Source organism: Takifugu rubripes, chromosome 17, assembly GCF_901000725.2.
Source record: "Takifugu rubripes chromosome 17, fTakRub1.2, whole genome shotgun sequence".
Taxonomy (NCBI): domain Eukaryota; kingdom Metazoa; phylum Chordata; class Actinopteri; order Tetraodontiformes; family Tetraodontidae; genus Takifugu; species Takifugu rubripes.
In genome coordinates, this window is record NC_042301.1 from 16282790 (window position 1) to 16302406 (window position 19617).

The 19617-nt window shown below is 48.1% G+C and overlaps 2 protein-coding genes across 2 annotated transcripts; both read right to left on the minus strand.

The window, feature by feature from the left end:
• Positions 1-9483: 9483 nt before the first annotated feature.
• pi4k2b (phosphatidylinositol 4-kinase type 2 beta) lies at positions 9484-16045 on the minus strand. The gene is made up of 11 exons (XM_003972607.3): positions 15548-16045; positions 13105-13256; positions 12730-12810; positions 12498-12617; positions 12278-12409; positions 11996-12149; positions 11848-11912; positions 11444-11546; positions 11030-11163; positions 10865-10924; positions 9484-10505 (listed from the first exon to the last, which is right to left on the minus strand). The coding sequence occupies exons 1-11, from the start codon at positions 15885-15887 to the stop codon at positions 10335-10337; spliced, it is 1512 nt and encodes a 503-aa protein (XP_003972656.2). The 5' UTR covers positions 15888-16045; the 3' UTR covers positions 9484-10334.
• Positions 16046-18050: 2005 nt separating this feature from the next.
• On the minus strand, positions 18051-19617 carry LOC115253294 (cysteine-rich protein 1). The gene is made up of 4 exons (XM_029850933.1): positions 19486-19617; positions 18594-18688; positions 18422-18476; positions 18051-18313 (listed from the first exon to the last, which is right to left on the minus strand). The coding sequence occupies exons 1-4, from the start codon at positions 19526-19528 to the stop codon at positions 18303-18305; spliced, it is 204 nt and encodes a 67-aa protein (XP_029706793.1). The 5' UTR covers positions 19529-19617; the 3' UTR covers positions 18051-18302.

Genomic DNA, 19617 nt, shown 5'->3' on the forward strand with positions numbered 1-19617 from the left:
AATCACTCATCTCCATAGCAACACCAGCTCTCCCGTGGCCGCCTAACTCTTTGAACTTCACGCTTCTCCTGCAGTGATTTGCGTTAATCTCCCTCATAAGACGGCATTTAAAATACTGTTCTTGACAATATCGGGAATGGCGTTCGGGAATAATCGTTCCGACGGAGGAACCGAGGAAGCTGATGTTGGGCGGGGGTGTGCACGACACATCGATACGGGAACGTTGCAGCATCTTTGAGGTGGCACAACTTAGAAGTTCTCAAGGACCCTCAGCTAAAAGATGAAAACATGGAGCGTCGACAAATGATAAAATACAGGATACAACATATGTATGATACAATATTCCTGCTGTGAGTTCACCTGTGTGGTAACGGAAATGCATCCCAATGTGGGAAAACACAAATGACATATATTTATATCACAAAGCATGTAAATAAAGTGGGTATTCACGTGCACGGCGCTCCCCCAGAGTACAGCATGTACCCGGGAGAATGAGAGCAAAAATAAAACTACACATCCTGATTGAACCCCCACCTTCGGAGAAACACACACACGGGTTCAAAGGTCAGTAAGAACCAGAATTCCGATGTGGATTCCAACCATAACTGGATGAGTTGTAACATACACGCGTATTGCACATCAGAGTCGCGGGATATGTTGGGGTCCATCCCAGCCGTCACCGGGCTCGGGGCCGAGAGACACCCTGGACGTATCTAACTGGCTTTAAGGAGAACGCGGCGCTGGACTCAGCAGCCCAGTCAGTTCTGCGTGGAAGGAAAAGCCCCTTTGTTGCTACGCTGGAGCGAGAAAAGTGTGTGTGGGGGGGGGGGGGATGAGAAATCACCCGTCAGCCAGAAGGAGCCCTCTCTGTGGTCACGTGTTCCCCTGGTTCCCATGGTGGGAGAGACTGTTACGCAAGCAACCCAACGTGGATGGCACGAGCACTTAAGATGTCCTGTGAGCAGGCGGAGGGTCCACCCGACTTCCCCCCTAAGCTGCCCCCCCCCACCACCACCCCCGGCTGGATGACTCGGAGCGTTTACTATCATTACGTAACGCCGCCATTCCCACGGTCCGAAACACAACGTGGAGCTCCAGCCCATCTGCCCTTCTGTCCTTGCTCCTCTTTTTGTTCTTTCACCCCCACGCAAACGCAACGCTTCGATTTTAAGAGGCCTCGGAGGGACACGGGGCATTATCACAATATTTAACTATTCATAAATTACCAGGAGAAAAATGGATGCATATTGCATCATCGCTTTTACCGAAAGGCTCAGCGATTTTAGAGCCGCCATCTTGAATTACTGATGCCGACGGCGAGTGATATTTTACACACACCAAACCAAACTGACTCCTCAGAGGCTGAACAACCACACCTTTGCGGATCCACTGACTCCTGCGGTCCCTGTACCCAGGACCAGGACCAGGACCAGGACCAGGACCAGGACCAGGACCAGGACCAGGACCAGGACCAGGACCAGGACCAGGACCAGGACCAGGACACGGGGCATTTTAGCTACGACATGGCCCATAATATGAGTGTGTGTGTGTGCGTGTGTGTTGGGGGGACGGCAAGATAATTTGAGGAAGAATGGAACGAAATGTCGCGGGTGAGGGGCTTCCAGCGTGGGGGGGTGGGGGGGGTCCGGGTGTATAAATAGGCCTCAGCCCTGTGAGCTATATGGCAAATGCTTGACACAGAATGTTAAGTCACACAGACACTCACATGTCCAGACACACATGGAGTCATTTACACCCCCACACTGTCGCTCTCCCTCCCCTCTCTCTACCTCCCTCTCTCTCTCTCTCTCTCTCTCACACACACACACACACACACACACGCGCTATCACATGGTGATGTTGTGAGCGCTCAGCTGAGGGAGTGACTATGTGAGGGTGATGCTCTCACGTACCGAAGGTGTGAGAGGTTTTTTTTTTCCCTCTGACGTTACATCAGTCCGACCGAAGGCGACGTGACAAATCCACGCTCGTTGTTCCGCACTCGCCGAGAACACGAACGTCAGTGTCACTTGGCAAGAAAGGAGCGATTCTGCTTTAATTTTGTCCTGCCGCTCTGCTGTTTGTAGCTTTAGCCTGTCCTGCTAATGTTCAGTGAGGCGTTGTCAATTCTATCCTTCTTTTTTTATACGTGACCTTTCAGCCCAAAGGGCAGGATGTTGTTAAACACCTTTCGGGTGACAATTATTATCAACGAGGGGGATAAAAAGATAATTCTCAGCACATCGTAGGCGACCTCAGAAGAGCCGGGGGTGGCCGGTGAACCCGCACGTGTCCTCTTTGATGTTTAGTTTCCTCCTAATAACATTAATATGCAGATGTAGGCTTTGAAATATTTTGGTGGCCGTGTGGAACCACATGTCTTTAGCTATCTGATTTCTTTTTCATGTTTTTCTCTTAAATTGCTCCCTGGAGGATGTTTTGATGCAGCTTTATTTGGTTTTTAGTTGTGGCGCCAGGACACTCGTGACCGTAAAGCTTCTCTGTTCCGCTACCTGCTGCTGAAATGAAGCTTTTTCTCCCTTTAGTCGATGTGTTGTTCATTTCTCATGTGTCCCCCCCCCCCCCCCCCCCCCCACCTAGACCGTCTGTTCTGATTGGTTTCAGGTACTCTGTCACCATCTGGCTCTGCGGGGCGTCGACGCCACCGACAGACCGCCAGCGTAAACAAATACAAACTCCCCGTCTGTTAGCCACCAGTAAAAGCTAAATAATAAAGAGCGCCATTTTTCAGCAACGCTCATTTCCATATGTACGCAAACCTTGTCCATAAACCACAGACTGCTGCTCTACAGCCAAGCTTCTGAAGCATGTCAGGCCATCAGTCCAGTGCTTCAGATAAACTGTGTAGCCAAGAGACGCTCGCGTTAGCACACCCACAAACCGTGCATCTAACACACACACACACACACACACACACACACAGAGAAGACAAGACCAGGAAATACACTATAGGCTCTGCATTATTCAAAATCCCAAGAACTAAAAAAAAAAAACTGAGTTGAGCAAAAGGCTGCCAAAGAGACGATAGAGACAGAAAGGGAGAGGAGAAGGAGGAGTATGCATGACTCAGCAGTCTGCCAAAAGAGTGAGACGGACAAAAGGGCTCACAGGATTTAGCTCTCACTGGAGCCATGACAAAAGAATTTCAGAGCCCACTAATGTGTGTGTGTGTGTGTGTGTGTGTGTGTGTGTGTGTGTGTGTGTGTGTGTCTGTCTGTCTGTCTTATTCCTTCAGAGAATGAATGTGGCTGCACGAAATGGAGGAATTTGTGTACAAACATGTACGGAATGCTTTAATGCGTCGCTGTTTGGGGATCTACTGCACATTCCTGCCAAGGCAAAATACTGTAAGGGAAAACTGATCCCGCTCGGAAAGCTCTTATCTTCAGGCTTGAAAAACATCACGACCACTTAAACCTGAGAACAGCAGCAAATTCTGAACTTTAGTGGGCTGAGTTATTTGAATTTAACAGTCCAGAAGCCTCAGAGGGAAACAAAATAAAGGCTGTTTCCATTTTAAGACATCGGGGAAGCTGGTAATAGATAATGGCAGCATATTTCGGTTTTATTTGACCACATGATGACCTGCACGTCAATGTTTTTATTCTCTTTTGTGTACAATAAAAACATCATGACTAAGGAATTCTGTGTGGAGGCCGTGATGTTTTATTATATATGTTTTCTGCTGCTTTAAACTCTGTTTCACTCCAAAGAAAAGACGATATTTCCGATTATGTATTTACGTCTAGCTAACAAACTCAATATTTGCTGCTCACCTTTATAAAAAGCTGTTGCTTCATCTTTGTTCTGATCTGTAATGGGAGTCCAGAGGTGGACGCAGCTGCCAAACAATCGTCCCTCAAGGGGTGAAAACTGTGGCAGGAGAAGGTTCAGCATCAGCAGGAGAAGGTTCAGCATCGGCAGGAGAAGGTTCAGCATCGGCAGGAGAAGGTTCAGCATCGGCAGGAGAAGGTTCAGCATCGGCAGGAGAAGGTTCTGCATCGGCAGGAGAAGGTTCAGCATCGGCAGGAGAAGGTTCAGCATGAGCAGGAGAAGGTTCAGCATCGGCAGGAGAAGGTTCAGCATCGGCAGGAGAAGGTTCAGCATCGGCAGGAGAAGGTTCAGCATGAGCAGGAGAAGGTTCAGCATCAGCCAGGATGAAGTTCAGATCGGCAGGAGAAGGTTCAGCATGGGCAGGAGAAGGTTCAGCATGAGCAGGAGAAGGTTCAGCATCAGCAGGAGAAGGTTCAGCATCGGCAGGAGAAGGTTCAGCATCGGCAGGAGAAGGTTCAGCATCAGCAGGAGAAGGTTCAGCATGGGCAGGAGAAGGTTCAGCATCAGCAACGGAAGGTTCAGCATCGGCAGGAGAAGGTTCAGCATGAGCAGGAGAAGGTTCAGCATGGGCAGGAGAAGGTTCAGCATCAGCAAGGGAAGGTTCAGCATCAGCAGGAGAAGGTTCAGCATGAGCAGGAGAAGGTTCAGCATGGGCAGGAGAAGGTTCAGCATCAGCAAGGGAAGGTTCAGCATCAGCAGGAGAAGGTTCAGCATGGGCAGGAGAAGGTTCAGCATCAGCAACGGAAGGTTCAGCATCAGCAGGAGAAGGTTCAGCATGGGCAGGAGAAGGTTCAGCATCAGCAAGGGAAGGTTCAGCATCGGCAAGGGAAGGTTCAGCATCGGCAAGGGAAGGTTCAGCATGAGCAGGAGAAGGTTCAGCATCGGCAGGAGAAGGTTCAGCATCGGCAGGAGAAGGTTCAGCATCAGCAGGAGAAGGTTCAGAAGAAACTGTCCCTCTCAGAGTCAGTTCATCTCAGAGGAACCTGAGAAAGGGCTCATAAACAGAAATGAAACATGACGTGAAGGACTGGGAACATTCAGGCCAAATCAGAGGTCAGATCAGAGCTCCGTGGACGTCAGCCAGCTTCGGCGGCTTGGATGATTGGAGGCGCACGTCTTCCCCCTCGGCCCTGGTGACCAGCACAAAGGCTGCGTGCAGAAAAAAAACAGCCAAAAAAGTGTCTCCATCTGGAAGAAGACCTGCGCAAAAAAGTTGGAGAGAACCACCGTTGTGACTCAGAGTTAGAGGTGAGAGGAGACGCGTTCTTCCTGCCTGGATGTGCAGAAAAGCCATTCCAGGATCCGGGAGCGTCCTGGTTTGCTGCTCTATTCTGTGCTTCCTGTTGCCTTTTTTTTCCAGCATCTCCAGCCGCAGAAGCTCAAGTTTACAATCGTACCAGTTCCTCGTGTATGTCCCTGCAGATTTGGCTACAGTAGTTTTGGAAGTGACTTTGCTGGATGATTAATCCACCCAAACATCCCTGTAAATCTTGCTATCTCCAAAGCAGATGGGCGGGGCTTAAAATCTCTGATGTCAGAACTTTGATCTTTCTTTGACTCCGCCCATTTGGACCAGTTGGACTAAACAACTGTCTTACCAGGGAATTTGGTGCCAGCTGTGTTTACGCGGGGAGTGAAGGAAATGGAGTCGGAGTGCAGCTTTCACATGGAAGCACCGAATGATTTCACCTTTTAAACGGATAATCCCGCACAACGGGAATCTTCCTTCGCTGTGATGCGTCCTTCCTCCGATGAACCTCGGAGTGAGCTGGAAAGGAGGGATGAAACATCTGTTCTCTCTCCAGTCCGAGCAGACGTGGAAACTTCCACAGAAAAACTCAAACTAATCGCAGTTTCGCAGGAATGCCTGGAATTCCAGCCCTCGTTTATCCTTGGAAAACTACGTGGCCTTCAGGAAAAGAGAACCTTCCCCACGCAGCCTGTTGTGCACCATTTTACTACACGTGCGCGGCGTTTTAAGGTTAAATGCACGACCGAAGGCGTCAACGTGCGCGTCTGCCGCTCTCGGGCTCTCCGACATTACACAATCCCAGACGCTCCGTCGCTGTTTCCCTTCTTACCTCCTCTCCTCACACCCACTCCCTGGTCCCATTATTTTTCCCGCTCCCATCTCAGTCAGTTACCACGGCAGCGTTGCTGGGCTGACTCCTACAGAGACCGACAGATGGAAGTAGTTATGGCCCGTGCTACTGTAATTCCACAGTTTAACAGCGTTTTGGGTTTTTTTTTCCCGACTCCGATCTGTCTAAAGCTCCGCTGCCAAGACAGATGCCCCCAGTTTGCAGAGCATTCAGCCAAAAAAGTGGCCAGAGCATCTCCTGCTTCCCTGGGATCCCAAGCACTGGGAATGTTTTCCACTCATACATTCTCAGCAATCCTGACAGAGAAACTGAGAGATTGGAATTCTATTATCAGCCGTTGGTCCTGAGCCACTTTAGATCCAGTAAATGCTCAGAAAAGACAACATGTAATAATAACAACATGTAATAATACAGATTTGTGTTAATACAAGGTCACTTGTTGGCCTGTGATGTCATCTTAATGCATTTAGTTGCAATAATTATATGGTGATATTATAGCTGGGCTCATTTCGCCAACTCGTCTTCATTATGGATCCTCTCTAGATCTGTTTGATTCAGGATCCCAACTAATGCCAACGTGGAGATTTAAGACGACCAAAGCCTGACACTCGTACGGCCCCCAGAGCTGCATTAACCCTGTTTATATTGTGAAAGTCAAGTTGTAAAGGAGTACAATATTCAGTGTGTGTGTGTGTGTGTGTGTGTGTGTGTGTGTGTGTGTGTGTGTGTGTGTGTGTGTGTGTGTGTGTGTGTGTGGAAGCAGACTCTGATTAGCACTTTAGCGCTCCTGGCTGCAGTCACAACATCTACCAGGTCATGAGGTCACATGACTCACAGCTGGACGTTACATACGCTATGAAGACGCCCCACTGCGAACGCCTCGTGGTCTTTATCTGGTGAAGGACCTGAAGGACCATTATTCCTCATGGATGTCAGACTCCAAGGACCTCTGCCCCCCCCAGTCTTTCACCGTGAAGGGTAAATGAGTGGGAGGATGAGAGCGCCCACACACAGGAGGTGTAAAGTGATATTAAAGCAACTAGCATTGCTCAGTCTTCATGACTGGACAATCAGGGTCCATCTGAAGGAAATGTCTGTTTTTCTGGCTTTTTGGCCGCTGAGGATTGTGAATCTGGAACCATGTGAGCATCATATAATCTCTGTGGCGTGTTGCCTTTCATAGAACGTCTCATCATCTTTTGAAAGTTGTGACAGAAAACTTTTCTCCGCTGCTCAGTTCACGACACGTTGAGACAGTTGCCAGCGCGACATTTTTTTTTTCTCCTATAAACTCAGTCCAGATGTGTTTCAGACAATGATTGCAACAGAGCAGCTTTAGATGTCGTAATTTATTCTATCTCAACATCTACCAGACCTGTGGGTAAACCAGTGCACGACAGGACACGACCAACAGTTGCCACGTCAGGCACAGATCAAAACCAACACGCCCTCTAGTGGGCAAAAACTGCCACTGCAGCCCGTTTTCCTTTAACACCCCCGGTCAAAACTACAATGCCTAATAATGACGGGATTTTTCCCCCTTTTCACAGGTAATGTGGCAGACAAACCTTGGACTGTCCATCTCACTGTGTGCACTGCTGAGAGTCTTGCCCTCCACCCGGGCCTGACTGTAACAGTGTGGCTGGAGATGATTCTGCTGTGGTGGGTTTCACAGGAAGGAGCTGATCCAGGTGGCAGGATTGTGATGAAGAAGACTGTGGAAAGTCCATTTCCAGATGTGGAACTCGTGACGTATTGGTGATGTCTGTTCCAGGACAGCCAGTTGTGTCCTGCTGAGACGATACGTTCTGATAAGAATAAAACCAAAAAGACAAAACAACCCACGACGGAGTAGATGTCAGCAAAGGACTCCTTTTGATTTAATAGGATGTTATTCATCCGTGCTGCTTTTCTCGTTTTCTCCTCCGCTCCGCTCCAGTTATTTTCCTTCTCCTTCCCGTGTCCTCGGTGTAGCTGCCAACAGTCACATGTCAGCGAAGGTCACCGGGGGAGCACAAGCCAGGACAACTCAACACTGACGCTTTGTTGCATCGTGTCAGGTCACTATTCAGGTCATTATTTTCTGTCCTCCCCCCCGTTCCAAACACACGTTAAACCTTTGCCCTTGTGTTTGCTGTGCACCCCCTGACCGCTGTCTTCAGTGGTGCCCCCTCACCTTGTCCAACACACTGTTGCTCGAGTCTTAGTTTGGCATCTGTCCTGGTGGTGGCGTGTGTGGGAGGAAGGGAGGGGGTGATGCCTCCCAGGGGTCAGATGGGGTGGATGTGGGGGGAGGTTGCTACTGGGCAGCATTTTACACTTTGTTTTGGGGCTTTGCTCGCTCTGAAGTGGGGAGTTGGGCAGCATTATTGTTCTTCTCTGTCCTGTCCTGCGTCCTGAGTGACAGAAATATTTGGTAATTCACCTGTGAAGGTAAAAGCATTTGCCAGGGCACCCAGGTCACCCCTGAACACCAACACTGTGGGAGAGCATGCAGAGAGTAATAAAGGGAGTTTGGGAGGGGATCCATGGATGGAGGAGACAGAACACACAAGTAAACAAGCAAAAATGTGTGTTCCAGCATGTGAGAGGTGTTGACATGAATGCAGGTATATGTACATTATTAATCGGGGACTAAGAACACCCAAGACCTGACTCGAGGGCTGAAATGCATAAGTGTGCCACGAGGGAAGATCGGCAGCATCCATGAGGACAGAAGTAGCAAAGCCTTGCTCAGAGACCAGAGGTTAACCAACGGGTTATTACAGCCTCCCAACCAGCATTGAGTCAGAGTGACTCTCCCTCTTCATTGCTCTCTCTTTCTTCTTCTTCTTCTCCACGTACTCAAACATCTGAGGTCTTCAAACCACAGTTATATATAGACAGAGAGGAAGAGCCCGGCGGGACCTGCATTAAAGCGCCATCTGGTGGACACACACCACCATCACAGCCAGGCGTCTCAGTAGTGACTCCTTTGTTCCATCTAAATGCAGATAATGGCCCACCTTTACACACAAAGCATGTGTTGTGGATAAATAAAATAAACTCTCCTTCTCCCCCAACAACTCCCCCATTTCTCCATCTTCCCATCTCGATATCTATGTAGCATTTATCCTGTTGTGGCTCCTCTACATGAAGCCATGCTTGGCTTCCTTTCTGCTGTGTCTAAGGTGTGAAACACACAGCGTTCGGCCGTGAAACACCGGCGCGAAATGTTACTAAGAATAATTACAAAGTGGCGCGAATGCTCCGATGCTTCTTTTGGCGTTTTCCTGCCCGCCGCATCGCACCGCTCACCTCCCACCACGGCCTTCCTGTCATGGCGGAGCACAGCCCACTGCAGAGGAAGTGGGTGGACATGTGCTGCTGCACGTGCTTGGTACGCACATGCAAGCGCAGGCTTTAATGAGAGCAGGTAAATTATGCATATGTTTGTATGCGTCCGCATGGCAACGCTGACTTGCTCACTGACCTGAGGCGCCAACGCTGGGTTCACCGAGGTCATCGGGCTATAAATGAGCCACAGATCCAAATCCCAGATTTTATTTTGTCGTTTCTTGTTAAATATACAACTTCTGCCATACAATCATCGCGTTTGGAATAAAAAGTTTCAGATGCATACATAAGAAAACACGACATTATTGAACCAGTGAAATATTGTCCTGAAATCAGGTGTACCGTACCGCCCCCCCCCCCCCCCCCCCCCCGTCCCAATGAAAGCTTCTCACTAGTAAATAAATACGAGTATAACAGCAAATACATTCATTGTTACAGAAAAAGGTCGTGTTTCCGATGGCATTCGGGGATGAAATGTTCAGGAGCAAAAAAGGTGGATAGAAATCGTAAACAGATTACATTCAACCTGTGGTTCTCCCCCTCCAGGAGTCAGATTCAAGTTTCAAAAATTCGAACGGCTTCAGTGAGGATTTAGGGAAGGAGGCATTTTTTAAAGCTCCTTCCACAATCAGAGTTTGGCAGTGAGGGGTGAGGACGCTGAAAACTAACACTGTGGTTTCAGCCCGTTGAGGAAGAGTCAAACATTCCCAACTATAGATCCTATAAGCATATGTGGTTTTTGGAAAACTCCCTTCGTATCCCGTGAATCATTTCTGGACCGGAGGTGCGTGACTACGTGGTTTGCGAGTGCTTGTTCTTTGGCCATTAGCCCAGTCACAGCCGACAGCTGGGTGAAATAAATCTAACCAGAAACCACCGCTGACGTCTGAGCAGGTCCGACCAGGAGGACCGGTGTGCTCAGGCCTCAGGAAGATGCTGCTCCCAGTCTTCTCCAAGGCAAAAACGCCAGCCTTTCTTCTTCTATTGCCACGGTAACGCCCTTGATGTTTCAAATGTCCGCCCCTCCCCGCGCGTGTCCGACTACCAAGAGGAGAAAAACGGCTGCTTGCAGTGAAAGGTTTGTGTGAAGGCGTTGCCGAGGGTGACCACGCGCCCCTGCCCTCCGGAGCGGCGCTCCACCACCACCCGGGGCATCTGCACCAGCTGGATGGGGCTCTTCCCGTCCTTCAGCGCCTGGATCAGGTTCAACACCTGGGGACGGAGACCAACGTCTCTTTAAAAACACTCGTTATCAAGCCCGAATACGGAACCACATTAACGGATCCGTTATCACAAACCTTTTGAAAATATGCGGCTAACATCAAAAGACATTTCCATATTTTAGCATTTTTAAATGTTCCTGGATTACTTTCAGTTACAAATGGTCTTTTTTGTCCTTATTCAAGATGGTTGCAGTGTTCCACCTGAGGAAAATTACTATTCTTATGAAACTCAACAGGGAAAACCAACAGAGGCCTGGGTGGGTGGGTGGGGGGGGGGGGTTACGAGCAATAGAGAGGAGAGTGAGGCGACACACAAAAGGCATGAACATAAAAGAGGGACACACTCACCTGTCCCCTCATAACAGACATCTGTCTCTCGAACATGGTTTTGTCAAAGCCTTTGTCCCTCTGAGGAAAACAAAAACAGCCAGTTTAAGCAACATGTTCCTCTGCTGGGGGGGTCACGGTCATTCACACCCACACAGAGGAGTAGAGCAGAGCGCCGGCGTGTACCTTAAACAGCTCGTAGAGGTCCTCGCACAGGTCCTGCACAAAGTTCATGTCGGACAGGCGGGACAGCACCAGATCTCTGGTCTCCTGGGAGAAGGCCACTTTGGCCTGGGGGAGCCAGGCCCAGTGGAAGGGATCTGAAGAGGATGAAGAGATACACCTTAACGACAGCCGAGCCCGCACTGTCCACTCCTCCAGCGTGTCTTCAGGCTGTTTCTGACATCCTGGACGTTTGATTTATACAGTAATAGAACGGAGGCCGTCTAATAGCAAAGGTTATTATGGAATTAATTAAATGAATCCATGACTTGATGCTGGTTGGATTGAGGAAAAGCATTCAAATCCAGCTGCCTGCATCTCTGAGTGTATATAAAGAATGTAGATAAGAAAGAGTGGGGGGGGGGGGCAGGTACGTACAGGCTCTCCATTCATCGGGGTGTTTAAAGGGGAAGGCCAGGCCATTGTCAATGGCTGCGATCTTGATGCAGGACTCCGAACAGCTCTCGGGCCACTCTGCATCCTATAATGAGAGGAGAGAAGGTCGCAGATGTCACCATGGCAGCACTACTGACTGACGGATCACCAACGGCTAAACTGGCCCCCTGACCACTCGTCCACATCACCGCCCAGTCAGTTAACTGGTGTCAGCGCTTCCTAACTGAACTGGAGCCGGACCCATAACAACCAGGTGGCTCCCAGTCCCGCCCAGGCACCAGTTCGCCAGGTCAACTGGTCTCCACCCCCATATTCCACTCAGTTCTATTACCTAATTAAAGGCACACAGAGCAGAAGGGCTGGCGAGAGCCTTCGTTGAGCTTTACCTTTTCTTGACCTTCGCCACCTCCTTGTTTTTCATACTTGATCAGCCAGTTGTCGTTCCCTCGATCTGACAGAGGAAACGGGAGATGAATCCGGGAAATGACAGTTTGGTCGACACTCTCCCGAATGTCAACAGCGACACGCCCTCACCTGTGTTTCTAATAACATAGTCCAGCACCACCAGCCGCTCGAACTGCGACTGCAGCTGCTTCCTGGTGTTCTCCGGCAGGGGCTCGGCCTCGAACCGCCGCAGCCAGTGGTCCGCCTCGTGGTAGCCCTCCACGAACAGTTGAAAAGAGCCCACCTGGAAGGGAAAGCTGATATTTCAAACCCCAAAACAATCTGATCTTACTGTCCCTGAGTGAGGAGCAACAGAGAAAAGCTTTCAGGGTTTCAGGGTCCCAGGCCAAACAGTCTGAAGCAGAGTCTTACCTTGGGTGGCAGGCCCACTCTGTGGAAGCGACGTCCCACCTTGGGCACTTTCTCTAAGGCATATTTCTTCCCTCTCGACTTGGCTCGATCAATGGCACTATAGTGGAATGTCTCGCTGGCCAGGTACACCACCTGTTAGGAACAGTGGAAGCTTTTTAACACCACAGGGAACTTGGAAAACGTGCCACAGAAACAAAGAAAGAACTTTGACAGCCTTTACCTTGGTTCTTGGCACCACTCCCAGGCCCAGTTTGGTGTCAACCAATGAGGCAGCAGCCTCAGAGAGATAACCCTGGTTAGGCAACAAGCAGCCCCGTCCAAAGCAACAAGGGCAGCACAGCTGGAGAGACGGTGCGATAAGGGCAGCGGGGGCAGCAAGGGAAAGACTGTTACCCCACAGGTGTTTATACGTTTTTATTCTCACACAGATAAAAACACACCACTCTCGCTACCTTGTGAAAATATTTGGTCCATTTGGGGTTCAAGTGTCCGTAAGGCTCCTCCGATTTTGGCTTGAAGACTCCGATGATTTTCTGCATGAAAGATTAAAATAAAAGGGCAATGAAAAACACGCCAACGATGTTGAATGCAGACAGCTTATTATTCCATGAGGAGACAAGCTTTAAAACATCCTGATGTAACATAGAGTGACAGAGATGCTGCTAAGAAGTCAGAGAACAATATCTGTAAGTTGCTAATGCGATGCTAACATGCATGTAGGCTATCCTAACAATTAGCTAAATGACTGAAAGTTAGCATAATTTAGCTTAGGAAAGGTTTAGCCTGACGGGATAAAAGGCGAAAGACAAAGGTCTTGTTTTCCTCACCCCTTTTGCATCTTTGACAAAGTAGCTCCCACTGGATCCTTGAGAAATCCGCTCTGGAAAGACGCCGCTCTCGATGGCTTGTTCTGCCCTTTGGATAATGTCTGCAAATTCAGGATCATCGGGAAAATAGTTGAAGTCACCACAGTTGGCACCTAGAAGACAAAGAGGAAAACATTAAGGTGCAGAACTACTGATGATTGACCCGCTCCACCAGACAATCGGACACTTTTCCCCAGCTTATTTCTCCCTGAAGTTTGACCGGCTCACTTTAATCAAATGGGTGAGACGGGAAAAATATTTTGCTCTCAGCTTCGGAGGAAATTAAGGACCCATTTATTGGCCTTAAATCTCTTAATCCCTCAAATAATCTATCTGTCAGCGCACCTCTAAGCTGCTAACCCCGCTCAGGGTCATTACCCAGGCCAGACCTTTACCCAGCATGCACTGGGTGAAGTCAGGTGCGAGGGGCAGTTATCTGTGGTTAGAAAGACCAGTCGAGGTTCAAATCTAGGTGAGAAGAACCATGAGAAAAGACTTCAACATTTGTGCTGTGAAGAGAGGACAAAATAAAGCTCCTCTTTGTGTTAAAGCTCTAAACAATATCCAGACTCGAACCGCCGTCAGAAGAACGCGCGTTGTCTACTGTCCCTTTGATGAAGGGCCAGTCATGTGACAGGAAGCCATCTACCTCCTCATCAAACCGGGCTGTTGCCTCAGCTCACAAAGGCTCCATATGCTCTGAATCTGTCCCAATAAAGACGGGGGAGGATGAGGGGGGAGACTCTGGGAGGAAGAACAGTCACTGTGCCATTTGTCACAGAAAAATAAGAGGAACAAAGTTAGCGTTGACGCCTGTTCACTTGTAGGGGCTCCAGGAGCGCACACGAAGGAAGGGAGCGACCGTGCAATAATTAGACCAGAGAACTGGCTAATTTAGCAAGCAGCTAAGTGTCAGGGTGGTGTTAGCCACACGGCTGACCCGAGAGAAAACCTTTAAAAAGCCTCGCGAGTTTCAAGACACTCTTCCACATCACACCACACATATGGTTTCAGCAGCCTCACATTTATTTTGGCATCAGCAAGCCTCAAATTAGGCCTTGATTGTGCTTGTGTTTGGAGCTCTAGGTAGACTTTTGCTAGTTAGTTGCATGCAAGTTAGCCGTACATGATGCATCGCGTCCTTTTTTAAGATACTGTCACAATAGTTGTTGAGCTTTTCCACTTTGATTCCTTAACTCACCAAATAAAGAGTATTGAAATAAAGGTCTGTAATAATCCAACTGTCATGGGGACCAAAGAATGTTTCCATCAATCTAAACCTAGTAAACAGGACTCTTTACCCTCTACTTTTCTATCATTCCCTTTGCCTCATCATTCCAAGCATTAACCTGGCCGCCGCAGTGTTTGCTTACACAGAGGACTTGCCTTGTGCATATTTAAAGTCCATCTCAATGGCTTCAGTCCGGCCGAGGCACTGCAGCACTTTGGGAAGTTCATTTGAGGGAACTGTGCAGCGGGTTTATGCACCAATGCACTCGTATAGGTAAGAGTGAGGAAGAGAGAGGGGGGGGGATCATTCTGGGGCAAAACAGGGACACGATGGAGGTATTACACCCCCAGACAGGCTAGGAAACCCCTTGGTGTTCCCCCACAGGTGCTGGTGGAAGGTTCTAAATGATGATCTGCTGCCTCATCCAGGACTAAAGAAGATGAGGGTTCCGGTTAAACACACACCTGAAAGAGTCACATGATGCGGTTGTTAGAATTTTCCATGGAGATGATGTGCTCAAACATGGCACAGCAGCTGCGACACCATAAAACTCTTACTACCACTACTAATAAAACCTCTTATCACAACATACTGTGGGAAACACACCAACAACTATGAGTTGAGGCTACGCGTGCACGCTATGGAACGAATGCTTCCAAAGCACCTGCACACTGCAAATATTTGGCGAGGCAAAATATCAGACAGGCTAAAATACTTCAGCTTCAGAATACGGTGCCATTACCGAGTTAAAGTTAAAGTCTGTGCCGTTTTGAGTGTTCCTGGACTGAGGAGATACGTGGACTCAGTAAATGCCACGTGAATGTGTGCGGACAAGGTCCCAGCTCAATCAATGAGCTCATATCTGGGCCTGATAACAGTGACAGGCCTGTTCCATCAGCTGACTGGAGGAGACTCCAAACCATTAACATGCCCAAGAATGCCTGAGAAGTTTTATCCAGACTCCAGAGGTGGTTTTTTAACTTTGCATAGCTTCCTTTTCCTCCCATTTCCTTGTCCCCACAACACCCAGGGCACCTAATAAGCTCCAGAACCGGAACTGTCCTGTTACCTGAAGCACAGATGTTCCCGTGAACCTCGAGGTATTTCCTCACTACGCATGAGCCCAATAGCTGCTTATGTATCTGCCGACATCTGCAAAATTGAGACAATTACCCGGGGAGGCCAGGGTGTCTTTATCCGACGATGAGCTGTGTCTGTTCCGCTTGTTTCGTCCACCGCGCGGAGACGACGCGGTTCCGGCTAAACACGGCAACAAGAGCGCCTCTTCCCCGGAGCCGTCCGTCTCCAGCTCCGTCAAGACGCTTTCGCGAGAGTCCGAAATACGAACGGCCACACCGGGGTTCGCCAAGCCCCCCAAACCCAGCCTATTTCTGTCAAATAAGACCTTCAGCGGGTCCGGGGAGGCGCACTCTGGAACAGACTGTGCCGTGGCTCCGGCGACCAACATCGGTTCGCTGATCTCGGATTCCGCTGGGTCGCATTCTGACATCATGGCGGCTCGGATGGTAACACGTAGACTGCAAAATATTGTCAATTAAATTAAACTCCTGCTCAAATGTGGCCCTTCCATTTCACGTTTCCACACACAAACGCAGCCTCTCAAACGAAAGCAGTGACGTCCCCCGAAACACTCAGGCCGCTTCCGCGTTGATTCAATGCGCATGCGCGAAACCAAGGCACGTGATTCGCGGAAGAGGCTCGATCACGTGATTCCAAAGAAATTTCGATTTAAAAAAAAAAAAAAATATATTACTCTCAGACGTCAAATATTACATTATAAATATAATATTCCTCTTTTACATTAAAAAATTCTTACTCTTTTTTTAAAAATATTACTTTCAGACGTCAAATATTACATTATAAATATAATATTCTTCTTTTACATTACAAAATTCTAACTCGTTTGTGGACGTAGAAAGGTGTAATCTGTCTGTATGCAGGTCCTCCTCATTGGCCTGTTTACACTTTAGTGTACGAAAACATGGGCCATACTGATTTTGAAGAGGGTGCATATTAGTTTGAATTTATGGTAAACCCCAGTTCTTACACACAATAGCCAATTTGACCTTCATTTCTCTCAGTATCTCCTTTAGAAGATGGATTATCTCGGTTGTTTGAATTGTCACAGTAACCATCCCTCCCTCTTCTGCATCACACTCCCCTTTTACTACTCTCCCCTCAACACCTCTAATGCAACCTTTCTTTCTAATAAGGGAGTGAAGCTAAAGCACATGCAAATGAGCAGTCAACCAGCTGGCATCACAGCAGTCATGTGATCTATCAAGGTAAGGGGTTACAGGGGTGAAGGAGACAGTGGTGGAGGAAAGGAAAAGAAAGGAAAGGAAAGGAGGGGGCGGGGTGTTCGAGGGTGTCTCGGTGGAAGGATCGCTGGTTGAGGTGGTGGATATCTCCCAGCCTAAGACAGACCCCAGACTGTAAGACAGACGCGTACCAACAGAGTAACATGCACACCTACTGTGGGTATATGAACAGCTGCAGGATGACCAGCTCAGGTTGCTGCTGTCATGGCTGCAACAGTGGGAAACAGTAGCTGGTGAAGCTGGGTGCATGGATGTCTGGAATCCAACCTGGCCAACCTGCCCTGCGGGGGCTGATGCTGCCTTGCCCATGAGCATCTTGGGTTGCATTCAGTCCGGCTTGAAGGACCAACGTTTGATGTTGAGCGTTGGTGGAAAACTTGCTGTTGTTGGCAGCAGGTTATGGACTAATATATTAGGTTTGAGAATTCCAGGTGCTTGGAAGGGTCTGAGTTCGATTAACAAGACCTGGGTTGGCTGTGGGTATTTAGGATTATTCACAACACTGCGGTTGGGCACAAAACTTGAGGTTGTGATGCCAGAGTACAGGAAAGATAAGAAATACTTTAAAGGTTTAAAGGTTTGAGGTCTGGTGATGCCAATAGCATAATACAATATAGCACATCAGTAATTCAAGGTCACTCACTATAATTGCTTGCTTTATGATCAAAGCCCCCTGGCTTTGAACTTAGGAAGACCATAGTTTCTATTTCAGTTGGCAAAGCGTGTCCGAATTGCCCAGGTGGTGTTTTCAACTGCCACACGGGTATCTACCTTTGCACCGGTAGGTGATGCTGTTGGACCTTAACGGCTTTCTCACAGTGCGCAAGGATGGAAGGGGAGGTGAGGATAAAGGAGGGATCTGACGGGATGAGGAGATGGACATGTTCAAAGACGTGCTATCGCAACACAGGTCCCCCTCTGCCAGCTTTTCCCTGGCTGTTTAAATAATCCCATCAGCCCATTTTCCCTTTGCCCATCACTCCTGTCAATGTATCACTTCCCCGGATGACTGGATCCCTGGTTGTTCAAGGATATATGCATGAAAAGCCACTTAGGTAATGTGTAGTTAAAACATATGTGTTTAACTCGTGTGTGTGTGTGTGTGTGTGTGTGTGTGTGTGTGTGTGTGTGTGTGTGTGTCATGATGTAACACCCATGCCAGCAGATCCTGCATCCAGTCATAAAAACTTGTTTATAGTGCCAGCAGCATTCACCCTTGTCCATTCTCCCCCCCTCTACTCCCCCCTGTTTCTCTAGGTAGATCTAAATTGATTCATTTCACATGCTCACATATTTCATTTGTCAGTGTTGATCACAAAGCAGTGCTGTTTTTCTTTTTAACAAAACAATGCATTTATTAATACTTCATGTTTGTTTTATTACAAATGAACCCTTTTATGATTAAAGCATGACCAAACACACACATAGCACCATGATTAAGGCAACCAATGAATAATTCAATTCGCAGAGACCTAAATGGCAAATTAAGGCGGAGGGTTTGCTCGATATTGGTCTCACAGCAATTCTGCTTTCCTGTATTTGTCGATTTAGGCTGTGGCTGCTGTCCGTGAGGGAGTACGACACTGTCACCTGTTACCTGTTGAAGGAGAGGCAGAGAAAAGACATTCAGACAATAACTATGACTGTGTGTGTGTGTGTGTGTGTGTGTGAGCGACAGAGAGAGAGAGAGAGAGAGTGCACCTACGTCGTGCACCAAATCTCATCAGGTAGCAGTGTGAGCAGTACGGCTTCTCATCGTGCTGAAACAATAACAGCACATTTTACATGACATAAACCTCAACTCCATGATTGAATTCATGGATTCAGGGTGTCATTTTCTTGATAAACGCCTTTCTTTTTCTTTTCTTTTTTTTTACCTCAGCATGCTGTCCAGCTGTGAGCTGTCGGCTGCACTTCTGACACTTCAGACACAGAGGGTGGTAGTCTCTCCCTAAGGACCTCTTCCGCTCAGCTGCACACAAGAAAGAAGTAGCACACTTGTCGGTAACCTGGATGGTTTTCCTCCCTTCTGCTCCTAAATGGAGCATTCTGGGGTGATTTATGGTCTGAATGCTGGCTGTGGCTCTCATCAGCACCAAAGGGGCCAAAATTGGGTGGTGCTGGTGAACGGGGAAAGGAGGTCAGTTGACCATGGTCCATCAGACTTTTTGAACCTACTAGTAGATGTGATCACAAGTGAAAATGGTGAAACATGTAAAACAGCGGTGATGATGTCAGCGTGTAACAAAGGCTTGTAGCTACAGACAAAAGCCAGAGGAGGAAATCCAGAGAGCAACGCACAGACTTGTTTGGCTGGACCCACATCCTGTTGTTACAAGTGCTCCTGCATTTGCGTGTCTTTCAATGAGTAGGAGAAAGCGATTCAAAAGCTCCAATTTATTCTGCCTCGGAAAAAAAACTCTCTTTGAAGCATCAAAATCAAAGCATGTTTTTTAAAGTAGATATTTTGAGTCATCGTGCAGAAGAAAAGCACAGATGTGACTAATAATCCTCCAGTTTCTCAGAGTGTGCACAAAGCTGTGCTTTACTCCATCATGTTGGAATTAAATGCATATTTTGGCCATTAATATCACGTTTCTCTGTCGTTATGTTCGTTTCCTATTCAGATGAAGCCACTTAAACAGAAACATGAAGAGATCAAAAGAACTCCACAGAGCAAGACATATATTACCATTAGACACAGAGAGGGAGACAGGCGTATAAACTAAAAAATAAAATGAGCAAAAGCAAAACAAATGGGAGACTCACCGAAGTAAACAGGCTTCCCACAGATTGGACAGTAGTCTACCATAATGGTATACAATTATTTATTATTCAGCGTGGGAGTGCACACTTTAGCATGTGAGGTGAGAAACTTGATCCTATGCCAGAGTGTGAAGT